Raw genomic sequence first — 14,484 nt, 5'->3', positions numbered from 1 at the left:
ACCGCAGCTCTGAGCCGAGTCCTGCCCCGCACCTGCTCGTGTAAGTAAGGTTTTACTGGAAACCAGTCATGCCCAGGTGTTCACATATTGTCTCTGGCTGCTGTTGTGGGGCAATGCCAGAGTCCCGTAGTTGTGAGGGAGACCCCATGGCTTTCAAAGCCTGAAATATTTAGTGTCTGACCCTTAATGGAGAAAGTGTGCTGACCCCTGCTCTAGTTCTTAATGAGTTTCCTGGATTGGCTTGTGGTTTCCCCAGAGTGAGCATGAGACCCCCCCCAACCCCCCCCCCCCCCCAAGTTTTGTGTTTTTCCTAACCTCCAAAAAACAGCTGCATGACCATCTGGTGATCACATACTTCTGACTGGATGTAACTATGAGATGGCAGGACACGTGCTTTGTATCTAGGGGTCATCAAATAGGCAATTGTGGGATTTCCCAGACTCTGCCTGTCAGCTGTTGGGGGGACCTCCCAGCTCACACAGCAGCGTGATTCCAGCTTGGCTCACGGGGTGACTACTGGCTGCAACCCCAGAACCCCATTGATGTTAGCTCATCAGTGGACTAATCTGATTGGGTACATCATACCCCCCCTCTTTGCTTTCAGCCCCCCTACCGTTTCTCTTTCCCAGAAAAGTCAGTATGGGATCTCTGACCCTTGTCCCCTGGACCTTCAGGCCCCGGCAGATGCACAGGTCGTCACTTGGGTCCTCCTCCCCGTTCCCTTTCCTGGCACCCCTCATTTCCGTCTCTAGGCTTCCAGTTCTCGGCTCACCTCCATGGCACCTCAGCGCCTTCATGCTGAGCTGGTTTCCCTGGAGCCTGAGTGCTGGTGAAGTCGGGACCACACCCAGCAGTTAGGACCCCTAAGAATGGGGACGGCAGCATCAGGGACCTGCCACCTGGAAGCTCCGTGTTCTCCTCCACTTGGTATCCCGAAGTTTGTAGAACTCGTGGGAAGACTAGTGGGTTCCCAGGCCAGCAGCGCACAGGCAGTGCCTGGCTTCTAGAACTCAACTGTCTGTGGCAGCTGTGTCCTTTCCAGAAGTGCTGGTGGCTTGTCCACAGTTAATGTCAAATGGACTAAAATAGTCCCCTGCCAGGCGTTCCTTTGGCTTTTCCTGCAGAACTTTATTAAACCGGGGTTCTCTCTCTCTCTCTCTCTCTCTTTCTCTCTCTCCCCCCCCCCCCCTTTTCCCTATTAATCAGGAAAAAGTACAAAAGTATGGTCCATGGATTATAGCGACCGGATAAGGAGCTTGCCCCCCAAAGTGAACTAGCCACATCACTGAGGACACTTTCTGTGTTTTTCAGAGCTAGACTTCACTGATGAAGGAAGCAGAGTATATATAACCCCTTCACCAGTCCTAACATCCCAGATACCTTCACTTAGCTAGTCCTTTGTTTGGAAGTTTTTTATTTTAGTTTTTCCTCACATTGACCCAAAATGCATCACCCCCACCCCCAGCCCCTACTGTGCACCCAGCAGAAGCAGCCTGACATGGAAGTTACATGGAGTTTAGAGTCAGTCAGATGTGACAGCTGTTTCTGTTTGTCTGGGAGGACTCTCAGCCGCACTGTTTCCTTTCCTGTATTTGTAATCCTACCTGTGGATGAAGTGAGAAAGTGGTTATAAAGTGCAGCGCCAGGGGGAATGGTAGATGGTGACTGATGTTCACATCTGAGCCCTTCTCTGGGCCAATGTCAGGCTCTCAGCCCCTCCCCCCAGGTCCGTATCTCCTCTTCTCCAGGACAAACGCCTAGTGCTTTGTAACCATTCTTTCTATACTCCAGTTTTTTCAGTGTTTTTTGAAGGAGAAGTAGGCAAAGTAAAAAACTGCTGCATGGAGCGGGCTTGCTTAGTCAGATAAGACCCCTGATACATTTTGAGCATTTTCAGGTTAAAATGATCAAAATTTGCGTATTGATTGCATACATACATATACATGTATATATGCACGTTAAGAGGGAAAGCACAGAAAAATTGGCAACATTTGCTCTAAGAGCATTTACCTCTTTGTGAAGAATAGTCTTAATGACAGCCCACCTTTCCCCAAACTGTTTGGCTATTAAAACTTAATTGTCATTGGCCTTTTTGATAGTTGCAGAATAGAATTGACATGCATTCCACAGAGAAAGAAACAAGAAACGAGAACATGGTCTCTGTGACTTTTAGAGGGAGAAAGAGACTTGGGTATTACCTAGTACGGCTCTCCCGTTCTACTGAAAAGGAGCCACACTGAGGGGTCGAGGGACCTGCCTGGGCCACCAGTGCTCAGCGGCAGCCGCGGCCTGTGACTCAAATTTTCCACTCCTCAGTCCAGTATTCTTTGTCACTGCGATTTATTTGCTAAGATCTTTCTGCTGTAGACTTTCTAAATTTAAGCCTGCTTTTTTCCATGACAGATATAAATCCTTGTCCACCTACAGTGTGCCTACACGTACAGTTAGATCATTGCCAAATTTTGAATTGCTACAAATACTTGAAAAATCCGCGTCCATTAAACACTGAGTATAGGGAAGTCCTTGTACAGGTTTTAGTCATTTCTCTATATTTCTTTCTCAACAAAGTGCTAAGCACACAGTTCGAGAGAGCAGTCAGGTCATTTTGTTTCTCTAAGTCCGCGCTTACCCTTCTGGCAGCCACACTGCTCACACGGCCCCAGGGCCTTCCGGGAGTGCAGTGATGTTCGTGGGTTCGGTGGTTGATGTTCTTATTGTCAGACCCGGCTTCGCTCCACTGCCTCTGCCGCTGCACGCACCCAGTGGTGAGGATCAGATGCCTATTTCTGGGTGTGGTAACCTGTTAAAAATACAACTGATGAGGGCATGTCTTCTCCCTTTTAAATGTCTTCTAAATAGGAAGGGGAAAATAAGAGCCAAAAGTAAAAATACCTTTCACCTTGTTTTTCACCCTTGAGGTTCTATTTTTAAAAAGTTGTTTTGGTAGAGGGTCAAAGTTTCCTTTTATTCCTAAAACAAAAAAAGAACACCCCAAACCTTCAGCTAGAAATAGATGGCAGTGGGGTAGGAGGGCTGGGATAGGGAAGAACATGAGTGTAGAAGGAAGGGAAGTTCTGGGCGCTGAAAACACAAAAACCGTGTGGAATGGTCTTTCCTCCAGATGTGCACAGGGCGAGGTTAGCACAGTTGCACAAAGGTGAGACGGGTGGGCTATCCTTTGCTCTAGAAGGATAGAGCCTTGAGAGCTGGATCAAGAGAAGCAAGGTAACATGTCACTTTCCTGGGTGCCCTTCTCCCCGGTGGAAAACCGGGGGTGAAATCCAAGGAGCTTGGCCTCTGTAGGCAGAATAATTTTCTTAGGGATTTTCTTACTCCAGGTATTTATGTGTAGAGTCCCCAGAGGTTTGGGAGACCAGGCATGCGTCAGTGTCCCGGAGTAGGACTGACATTTGAGTTTACTGGAAAGCTTTAGGCTGGAAGGTTAGAGGCTGGGTCACTTCCAGGTGTAACGTGGTGCCTTTTGGGGCCAGAGCATGGGCCAAGCAGCGGCAGGGGATGCAGAAAGGAAGGAGAGGGAAAGTGGGGAGGGCAGGGCAGAATAGGGGACGGGCACCTGGTTAGATAGAGCTCCAGGACGTCCTTCTTCAGTGTTCCTTCTCTAACCCCGCCTTCCCTCGTGCCCAGGTGAGTGGAGCGAGGCTCTTTACCCCCTGCTTACCACGCTCACAGACTGTGTGGCCATGATGAGCGACAAGGCCAAGAAGGCGATGGTCTTCCTGCTGATGCAGGACAGCGCACCCACCATAGCCACCTACCTGAGCCTGCAGCACCGCCGCGACGTGGTCTTCTGCCAGACGGTAAGCCCTGCGCGCCCCCACCTGGGAAGCCACAGTGGGCGGTGTGTCCCCAGCCTGTTGCTTTCACATGTCTTTAACATCGGGGTCTAGATTTCAATACGGAGGAACGTACGGATTGGCCTGCATTCAGGGGAGGGTCTGGGTCCCTCCTAGCTTCTCCCTGAGGAGGGAACTCGCACACCTGCTCCTCGTGCACTGAGGATGTGGTGGCATTGCCGATGGCTTGGGCCTCTTTGCCACCTTTCTCCCCGTAAAGCTATTTAGTGAGGGGGACACGGACGTTCTCTGTCAGCGCGCTCCGTTTTGTTGTTTATGAAGCAACACGTCGTTGGTGCCGCAGCTCGTATACAGCTCTTTTGGGGATTGCGAGTATCCTGCAGAGAGGAAAGAGCTTACATGAGTGGCCCAAGTTTCATAGTTGCCCGCCATCAAATTGGCAAAGTGAACAGTGACGGAGGGCTGGGCTGGCTCTGTGTGTGTCCTCACCCACCCCCACGAGGCCTGTCTCATCCCGTGGGAAATCTGCCACTGAGGAGACTTACAGAGTGACCGTGTCCTGTCTCACTCCTGTTCCTGGTTGTGGTCACCTCAGGTTCCAGCCAGAGCGGGTACCGATCTGTGCGTGTCTAGGCGCTTTCACTGTGGGGAATTAATTCTGGGCTTCCAGAAGGTTCTAGGCCAGGAGTAACCCCAGGGCGAGGGGCTGCTGCTGAATCCCGGTTAGGGCAGAGGAAGCAGTGGCACAGGGCCACTGCTGTTGTGTGAAGAGGTGTCTGTCCCCCACAGCTGACCGCTCTCATCTGTGGCTTCATCATCAAGCTGAGGACCTGCCTGCACGATGCCGGCTTCCTGCGGCAGCTCTATACCATTGGGCTGCTCGCCCAGTTTGAGAGCCTGCTGAGCACCTACGGTGAGACCCCCAGGGCTCCCAGGAGTGCACACACATGGGATCCCCCGCTTTCTTCCTCAGTATTTTTCTGACTACACAGATAATACATGCTGATTCAAATCCAACATCACCAAAGTATGTAACAAAGACCCAAATGAGAGCCCTGTACAGGTACACCTGTCTCTTTGACTTGTTGTTGTTGTTATGTATCTGGAAGCTCTCCTGGCTGAGGGTGGATGATGATTTTTGAGCAACAACTTCCTGTGGAACGTTGGGGCTGCTTCTGAATTGCTCCTGTGAAAACAGTGCTGCCCTGCGTCTCTGCATGTAAATCTGTGCGCTGTGGGCCCATTTCTGTGGCCACTGATTTATGAGGACAGTTGCTGCATCAAGGGGTAGGAATATTTTTAAATGTCATAGATATTTCCAAATTACCCTCTAAAAAGGCTCTCTTCTCCCTACCTTCATTTTTTATTTATTTCTTCGGAGAAGGTACAAATGGATAACTTTAAAAAGTATTTGTTAATCTTTGGAGTTATAAGACATCCAGTGAACACCAAGCCACGGGCAGTGCAAGGACCTGGCCACAGCCGTTTTACACCATCTCTGTCCCCTTCTGATAAGCCGGTTCTGCCTTCGGCGGCTCCATGCGCATCTGTCTCCCTGCCTACACCTTTGTCACCAGGAAGGGGCTGGGCAGTATGGCGCGTGGTCCCACCAGCTGTGTTTCTAACATGGCCATGGGATTTACAGCAGCGTTAACTAGTGGAGAAGCGAGCCACCCAGGGGAGAGGCCCGTGCCTAGGCTCTCGTCCCGATCGCAGCCACATCCGATCTTGTCACCCTCCATCTGTGCCCCACCCTGTGACCGTGCTGAGTCCACCGGGAGGGTGGCAGGTCCCCCCACCTGACAGGCCCCCTCCTCTCGTGTCCAGGTGAGGAGCTGGCTATGCTGGAGGACATGAGCCTTGGGATCATGGACTTGAGGAACGTGACCTTCAAGGTCACTCAGGCCACTTCCAGCGCATCGGCTGACATGCTGCCCGTCATCACAGGAAATCGGTACAAGTGTTTTTTAAACTCAGAAGTAGCACAGTGTCTTAATTTCTGTTTATCACCTGCAGTGCACTCTTAATTTTGGTTTTCTTCTGTTTTGTTCGGTTAAAAGTGCCGACCACAGCCCTTTCCATTCACGTCACAGCGCTTGAAAGGCTCACGCCCAGCAGTGTGGAAATGACTGTGCCACACGGCCAGTCCACACGTGTGTTGGCAGCTTGCTTTTCCTCTTCTCTCACGCCCCCTCCCGTCCTGTTTCCTGTTTCCCAGGGATGGGTTCAACGTGCGCATCCCTCTGCCCGGCTCGCTGTTCGACACACTGCCGCGGGAGATCCAGAGCGGGATGCTGTTGCGGGTGCAGCCCGTTCTCTTCAACGTGGGCATCAACGAGCAGCAGACGCTGGCCGAGAGGTGTGTGCCCGGCCCCTTGGGGCCCGGAGTGGCTGGAGTGGTCGTGGAGATGATGTAGAATGTGTACCCAGTCCTATTCAGGCTCCACGTGCTAGATGGGCTTTGCCATCCTTCCCTTCTTTTGGCCAACAGTCTTTAAGTGCAGCCATCTACCTGGACCTGCCTTTGGTGCCAGGGACACAAAGATGAACCAGACGTGGGCTGTGTCCTCAGGAGACTTTGGGCTGGTAGGAGAGAGATGTGGGTGCAGGGATGAAGGTAAATGCAGGGAGGGGGGGTCCTAATGAGACCTAACATGGTCTCTGAGGGCTTCCTGGAGGGGGTGATGGCTGAAGTGGGTTTAGAGGAGTAAGTAGGAGTTGGTCAGATAAGGTGCAGGAGAGACCTGGTATCTCAGGCCACGAAGCCTGAGCAAAGGCAGGTGGGGAGTAACTGGGGCCGGAGGCCCAGGTCCCGGGCAGGGATGGGCAGTGGTCAGGTTAGAGAGGCCGGCGTGCCAGGTCGAGAGCCACGCTTGATCCTAAAGGCAGCAGGGAGGAGTTACATGTAAAGGAATGTGTGCACACGTGTGTGTGTGGGGGGGGGGGGGTAGAGTGTGTGTAACCTGTCATGACCTTCCACTAGTACATGAAAATCTCTCCTGTTTTATCATGATATGTGATATTCGTGTTTGCTTTAGAATAAACAGATCTCTTAAAGTACTTGCTGTGAAGGACATTTGGTCTCCAGGATGATAAGTCATATTCCTGCTGGGCCATTAAGCCCAGTGGTCAGTATCCAATGACCCTCGGTGTAGGGTCAGCCTGCTCGGAAATGTAGCAGGGCAGGACATGGTCAGGCTTAGCTTTTATGTAGCTCGCTTGCTGGCCGTGTCCTGGAACGGTATGAGGGGACAAGTGTGACAGGGAAGTTGTTGGAAAGAGTCCGGGCCATAGACAGGCAGGGTGGTGTGGATGGAGAGTGGTAGCAGCGGTCAGATGGAAGGCCGGGGCTTCACTTGGGCAGGTGAGAGAGAGAGAGACAGAGACAGAGACAGCAAGGAGAGTGATGGCCCAGCTGCCAGTTTCCCAGGGCGACCCCTGAGGCAGCAGGTGCCCAGAGGACAAGCCAGATGGTCCCCGGGGGGTGGACGGGCTGTGGTGGACCCACGGGAGGGAGTCTGGCCCTCTAAGTGATGACGTGGGACCATGAAGAGGCTACTGTGCAGGGCTGTCACTCAGCAGGGGAGGGATGGAGCTGGGCTGGGCGTCTAGGCCTTGCACTTCAGAGCCTGCGTGTTTTCATGACCGCGTTGCGCCTTCCTCTCCCTGTCACATCTGTCAGGCCCTGGCTGTCTGCATGGTGCACAGGTGATCTGCGTGGTGAGAAGAGCTGGTGCCTCCAGCAAGCCAGGAGGAGCAGCTTGTCTGCTGTGGTCATTCAGACCAAGTGCAGGACTGTCCACTCCCCAGCCGTAGCCCCCCTGCCGTCACCTCTCCTGAGCTCCTCTGGGACGAGAGGACATGGGGACCCCCAGATGGGCACTGTGAGGGGTTTCTGGGCTGTGCTGCATGAGGGGCTGGTACTGACCGAGTTCTGACACCCTCTTGGGCACATCTGTAACAAACTGTGCATGGCTCCTGCTCATGAAGTCTGTTTAATGTTGTGACCGACACAGTAGAGGTGACCTTAGGTTTGGGAGGTGGGAAGTGGCTCAGAATTTGATGTGCGCAGTAAATGTTAGACTCAGTGTTGTTGGCTTGTACATTGTGGCCATGCTAGAAGAAAGCGACCTTAGCCAACTGATGGCATCTCCTGTGACCTCTGCAGGTTTGGCGATACGTCTTTACAAGAAGTTATCAACGTGGAGAGTTTGGTGCGCTTAAATTCCTACTTTGAGCAGTTTAAGGAAGTTTTGCCCGAGGACTGTAAGTATTTCCTCACTTGTGGTAGGTTGTACCTGTTGTGTCACTTTGGGTATTTGAGCCCTTCCCGCCACTCAGGCTGCAGTCCTGGAGGTTCTCCTTTCTGGCTGGTTCTCCCACCTACGTCACGTGGGGCTGTCACACACTGTTTTAGTCACTGAGGAGCATTGTAGTCAGGAAGGGTGGGTCCTATGCTCAACATTTTTTTTTGGGGGGGGCAGTTTCCACTAATGCGAGGCCCCAGGAGACATTAACAGCCTGTTGACGGAGCCAAGGACGGAGGCTTCTACAGGAGCAAAGGCAGCTCAGGTGGCCTCTCCAGCGTGGGGCCAGCAGCTCTGGACTGCGGCCCAGACCCGGGAGGCTGCGGGAGCGGCGGACATGCAGCTTTCAGCCCGCGGAGAACTGCTGGTCTGTGAGGCTGAGAAGCTGGCGCCCACTGTGTGAATACCCCTGTGTGTGCTCGGTTCATCTGTGGGCAGGTGTCGCTAAAGGGGCGGCGGGGAGGCCAGGGAGAAGCTACTGTTGGTCTGGGGATGAGAGGTGGTGCTGTCTCACCCAGGAAGCTGGCTCCTCACCTGCCTTCTCGGGGCGCCCACAGCCCCCATCACAGACTGTACCTTCTTTCCGTTTCTTTGTTTCTGCCCCACCCTCTGAGCTGCATATGCTGGGCACATGTCAGGAGTGTGAAATGATTAGTATAGGAGCCTGTGTCCCCCAGGGTGAGGTTGTGTGGTGCTCACTGTATGTTCAGCTCGACCTCAGAACCCCATGTATTTGGTTTCAGTCTGGGGGTTCAGGCACCATGGCTGTTTTCCTCAGATGTGACCTTGACACTTCTCTCTTTCCCTAATAATCCCGGTGTCTGAACATCCCAGATTTTTTAGGGGAGGCGATCTGACTGGTCTGCCAGTTTGAAGGGTCCTAGAAGGGTTGGAGATGTCCTGGTGGCAGAGGGAGCTGTTGGAGAGGGTAGGAGGACGCCTGCCTGGGTCATGCCAAGTTCACCTGCAGGACGCTGTGCTTCCCACGCCCCCAGGGACGGCCAAGCCCCCTCAGTGGCCGACACCCACTGCCCTAAGTGTCTTCCATCTCTGACGGAAGGTTGTGAAGACTAGATGGCTGGCCTCCCTCTCTCTCTCTCCTTTGATGGTGCCGTGTCTGCCCTCTAGCCCCTTGGTAGAGCTGAAAGGGGAGGAAGCGAGTGCCCCTTGCTGGTGGGACTGGAATGGCAGTGAAAGTAGTTAAGTGCCCACCATGCTGGCCGCCAGGTCCAGGCCCTAAACACACCATCCTTCCTGCTGCAATGACACTAAACTTCCAGCTGTGGCCGGAAACGCCTCCCTTGTCATTTCCGCGCTCGAGGGCTCCCTGGACTGAGTCCCTGCACGGCCCCAGCCCGACTCCTGTCCTCCAGGCTTGCCGCGGTCCCGGAGCCAGACGTGCCTGCCCGAGCTGCTGCGGTTCCTGGCCCAGAACGTCCATGCCAGGAAGAACAAGAACGTGGACATCCTCTGGCAAGCTGCTGAGGTACGCGGCACGGGGAGGAAAGGGGCTGCTGTTGGGCCGGCTGGCGCCAGCCACAGTAAGAGCAGATGTTCGAGTCTCGGCCAGGCACCCAGGGAGCACGTTCCTCCAGGAGGAACGAGGCAAAGTCACTGAGTGTGTCCCCAAACTCGGGCAGATACTGAAAGTCACCTGTGAGTTCATTACTTTTGGGCTGCCTGAATTCTCATAAGCTTGACCCAGAATCTGTCCCCGGGGCCTTTTAATAACCTGGCCGCTGATAGTTGTCACCTTCAGAAGCCTGCGCAGTTGATGGCAGCTAAAGCTTACCGCCTCCTGCGTTTCCTCATAGGTCCAAAGGCCGACCGGGGAGGCCTTTGCAGTCTCTTTAGGCTACACTTATTGTACGTTGCAGTTCAATCCCTTTTCCTTGAGTACTCACCCCTGAAATACCTTCTCACAGATTTGCCTGTGGAGTTCTGAGTCTCTGCTCAGAGTCTGGTGCCAGGGCAGTGTCCCTACACATCGTTCACTCCCCTGATGGGGGTTGGGGTTGCCTTGTCTCCGTGGCATCACTGGGACCTCTCTGGTGTTGGGACTCACGCACATAGAACCAGGGGCACACGTGGCCCCAGATGGCATCCCAGCTCCCTGCCTGGCCTGAGCACAGGGGAAGGATGGGCACGCAGCCCTCTGCCCTGGGGAAGGAGTTGGCCCTGCCCTGCCCACTGACAGCTGGGCCACTGCCCTGGTTATGGAGCCCGAGGACAGGTTGGAGGGCTGTCCCCCCACAGCTTTACAGAGACTTGTGCATACCTTGTTTGGGAAGTGTGGTTGTTTTTCTCTCCCTACGTGATAGAAAAATCATCCCCCAGAGCGATGAGGGACCATCCCGTCACCAGGTGAAAAAAGCAGACCATGCCGCCTGTAGTTTTTGTTCCCAGTGGAGTCCCCAAGGTATAGAAGCATAGCTTCAGGGATAGAAGGGTCTCAGAGACCCTTGGATGCATCAGATCTCGTGTTGTCCACTTGGGATCTGCTGCGGGGGCCGGTGGGTGTGAGGGCAGCCGCGCAAGCCACTCACATGCTGGGACCTCCCATCCCCACTTGCCCAGGGTGGCCTCCTTTTCTGGATCTTATTTGTTTTCATTACTGTGTGTGAGCAGGGGGTCCCTAGCTAAACAGAATATCATGAGTCAGGTCCAACACCTCACTTCACATATGGGGAGACCAGCAGAGCCCCCAGGCTGGTGGCGGCCCCTGGAGACTGGAGCCTGGCACTGCGGACTGCCCCCTTGGGCCCTCCTCCTGCAAGCTCCTGTTAGGCCTGGATGGGCCCTCTGTGCATGTGGTACTTCTGGCTTGTGTCACGCATCTGGGTCGTGAACCCTGCAGCCTGTGGAGTTCAGTGAGCATGTCCACGGGCTCCCTTACTTCGTCGGTTACAATTTTAACAAGGCTGAGTCGTCACTCTTCACCTAGCTTAGGGGCACTTAGGGCATTTTTCTTTCATTTTCACTTTTTTTTTGTCCTCAAAAGAAGCCTGTCCTCCTCCTGGTGGTCATGGCTGAGGTTTTTTGGGCATTTCCCATTTTGTCTTTCCTTGGACACAGTGCTCAGACCACACTGTTCTGTGTGCCTGGTGGCATCCTGGGGTGGCAGCCTATTCGGCTCTGCTGGCCTGAGAAGCAGGTGCGGTGCCGTGCTCAGGGCAGTCTGCGGTGGCTCAGGTCTTTCTGGAGAACCCACACCACTGGAGCCCACCAGGGTCCAGCTTGGGTCATTTCTCATCCAACACGTAGCAGTTGGTGTGGGTCCACAGGCGCAGGTCCTTACCTGAGGCTCATGTGGCCACATGGTTTGGAATTCACATGCTTCCGTATTTCAGAGGTGACATGGTGTGGACTTGGGGCACGTGTGTGCAGTGATGTGCACGACACTCTGGGTACATCCCCGGAGGAGTCTGGGCCGCATTCTGGAATCAAACTCATTACTACTGCTTCACTGAAGGGAGGACTGTTCAAAATGGGGTGATACCAGTTCCCATCTGGGTGTGCTGCCAAATGACGTTGCCACAAACTTACCAAAAAAAACACCCAACTTTTGTTGTAGGACTTTCTGGACTTGGGGACTGTGTACCTAGATTGTACCCAGTGGTGCAGAGGAAATGACTCAAAATGTCCTTCCCATGGGGAGAGGCCGCGCCCTGAGCTGGCCTTTTCCCAGCCTGAAGGGGGCCCCACCATGTGAGCCCCTCATAAGTGAGGGAGAGGCACTGGCACCCAACCCTGTGCCAGGACCCTGGGTGTGGTAGGGGACGGTGAAGGGTCTGCAGGGCCCAGTGGTCAGGAGGTGGCCAAAGGCAAGTGGTCTCCTGAGCTCCCACCTGTGTGGGTGAGGAGGACAGTGGAGACCACTGGGCCTGTGCTATGCCTTCCAGAAAGGCATGGGCACCTGGCCAGGGGCTGGGCATCCTGTGAACCGCTTTCATCTCCTTGAGGTGGTCTTTACTGCCCCCAACCCCCATCCTCTGAGGGGCCAGGACCAAAGGGCTGCACGTGACAAGATGGTGTGGGCATAGTTTGGAAGAGGGTAGCGTGTAAGATCAGTGAACAGACGGTGACACCTCAGAAGGGAAGGGGGCCTGGGCCGAGAACGAATGTCTTGTGGGAGAAGGAACAGGAGGGGTGGCTAGGGAGCAAGGCCACTCATGGGCAGTGACTGTTGCCAGCACCAGCTCTGGCAGGACGTTGGGCGGGGAGTGGCCGGGCCCTCTGTCCTCTGTCCCATGCGTTTGGAGGGTGTCTCCACACTGCGTGGTCCCCCTGTAAGTGCAGCCTGTTTTCCTGTTGGCAGATCTGCCGCCGTCTCAATGGGGTCCGGTTCACCAGCTGCAAGAGCGCCAAGGACCGCACGGCCATGTCGGTGACGCTGGAGCAGTGCCTGATCCTGCAGCACGAGCACGGCATGGCCCCGCAAGTCTTCACCCAGGCCCTGGAGTGCATGCGCAGGTGAGCCCGCTGCCCGCTGCCCGCCCGCCTGCCCACTGCAGCCCGGCCGGTCCCGCTGCTGCCTCCCGCCCCCCCCTCTCCGGCACAAGCCCCCTGACCCCAGCGTCATGCCCTGGTTTGACTTTGGAAAAATGCACCAGTGTCTTCAAAGTCAAACTGTCGGCGCTGTCTAATTGAGACAGCGTCCTCGTTCAAGTCCAGGGGGCAGTAAGGAGCTTGCAGTCTTTAGAGCAGGACTGCACTGAAACAGGTAGACGGGGCAAGCTCAGGTGTCAGGAAGTGACATGGGATGGCTCCTGTGCAAGCCGCTTGACACATGGCCTGCCCCCCAGCCACCGGCCTTGCTGTGGGTGTGAGTTAGGGCCAGCGCTGTCTCAGCAGGCATCTGCTCTTTACATCATACGTATGTCTCCTTTCAAACTTGAGTGACAAGTGCGTCTGCAGGTTGCACGGGTCTGCTCCGCTTTTCCCCAGCAGCCGACACCATTTGCTTTCATGAGCAAAGTGTCAGATGAGTGTTCTGTGGTGACAGCAGCCTCCTGCCTGCCTGTCCGTGGGTTGTGGTGACCTCACCCTAACCATGTTCTGATTCTGAGGCAGCAGGCGTGTTTGCAGAATGAAACCTGGGACTAAAACTGCCTACTGTTGACCGATGCCTTGTTTCAAGCACTGCCGGGGAGCGCCTTACCCCACATACCAAAAGAAAGGATAAGAAACCTGGTTTTCCGTCTCCTTCACTGTAGTCACCAATGCTGTCACAGTCTCGTTTCCAGCAGTCACTCCTCCTGAATGTTCTGTGTCATGTGTCCTCTCACCAAATTCTTTAAAGCGTTCAATTCTCTTATCCTTTCTGTATGTTTCTGCCGTTTGACCTTCTCACAATAATGCACAAAAACCACACCTGAGCTCCTGCCTCTTGATTCCAGCATTCTGTAAAAATGGAATCGTTTTGTCCGTTTTGTCTTTCCAAGTTCATCTAAACCTTTCTGTCACCTCAGGGCCACCTATTTATGCACTTTCGACAAGTTTACCTCCTCCCTGCCCTCAGCCTCAGGGAAGCAGTGGAGGCTCAGAGACCCCTGTCTGGAGCACCCTTGACTAACAGCCTGTCCTCAAGGAGTCTGTCCCCTTAAGGCTCAGTGCCCCTGGTGCCATGGGGGGTGGCAGGGCCTGGGTTTCCAGCCACATCTGTGCCCTGTTACCTGTGAAGTGGTGAGAGGGACCGCTCTGGTGACATGCAGACCTCAGCCAGCAAAGAAACAAAAAACGTGGAGAGGGGATACCTGTGGTTGTTGGAACAGATGTTAGGATCAGGTCCGTTCAGGAGAGCAAATTAAGCCTGTGACATCACTGGAGGCAAACATGACAAACCTGAAGCTGTCCTACTTCAGTCACATGATGAGAACACAGAGTTCTCTGGCAAAGACAAGAATGCTGGGGAAAATATGAGGCCGCAGAAAAAGAGGAAGAACATATACGAGATGGTTGGGCTCCATAAGAGAAGCCAAAGGCGGAGTCTCCAGGAGCTGAGCAGGGCTGTTGGGGACAGGACACTGGATGTCACTCATTCACAGGGTCGCCAGGAGTCGCAGCCAACTCAGCGGCACGTAGCACACACACCCTACAGTAGACCAGGCCCTGAGCTAGGTGGACAATTGACCATAGAAACAATTGTTGACAATTGTCCACTCTTGGCTTCTGGAACAAATGGGACGAAAACGATAATTCATTCTGACTGCATGTGAGCACACAGGTCGCAGGAGACCAGGGAGAAAGTGGCTCCTTAGAGAGACAGGGACGGCCCCATCTGCTGGCCTGGAGCCCACCGTGGGGCTGTGGGGGCAGTGCCCACACGCGTACAGATTAGCATTATAGTTTACAGCACACAA

General features: G+C 54.1%; 1 protein-coding gene across 21 annotated transcripts in view; it reads left to right on the top strand.

Moving 5' to 3' along the window:
* The window catches only part of INPP4A (inositol polyphosphate-4-phosphatase type I A), a 108,885-nt gene that overhangs the window by 84,941 nt on the left and 9,460 nt on the right, over nt 1-14,484 (top strand). For all 21 annotated transcript variants that reach the window (XM_074332344.2, XM_074332342.2, XM_074332337.2 and 18 more), the window contains 7 exons: nt 3,646-3,818; nt 4,605-4,728; nt 5,643-5,769; nt 6,034-6,174; nt 7,984-8,081; nt 9,496-9,608; nt 12,441-12,595. In XM_074332344.2, coding sequence (XP_074188445.2) covers nt 3,646-3,818; nt 4,605-4,728; nt 5,643-5,769; nt 6,034-6,174; nt 7,984-8,081; nt 9,496-9,608; nt 12,441-12,595 — 931 coding nt within the window. The remainder of the gene's footprint in view (nt 1-3,645; nt 3,819-4,604; nt 4,729-5,642; nt 5,770-6,033; nt 6,175-7,983; nt 8,082-9,495; nt 9,609-12,440; nt 12,596-14,484) is intronic.

Source organism: Rhinolophus sinicus, chromosome 2 (assembly GCF_057876585.1).
Source record: "Rhinolophus sinicus isolate RSI-liver-muscle chromosome 2, RSI-T2T, whole genome shotgun sequence".
Classification (NCBI taxonomy): Eukaryota; Metazoa; Chordata; class Mammalia; order Chiroptera; family Rhinolophidae; genus Rhinolophus; species Rhinolophus sinicus.
The sequence above is the reverse complement of the archived record's forward strand: the minus strand, read 5'-3'. Positions and strand labels throughout refer to the sequence as shown.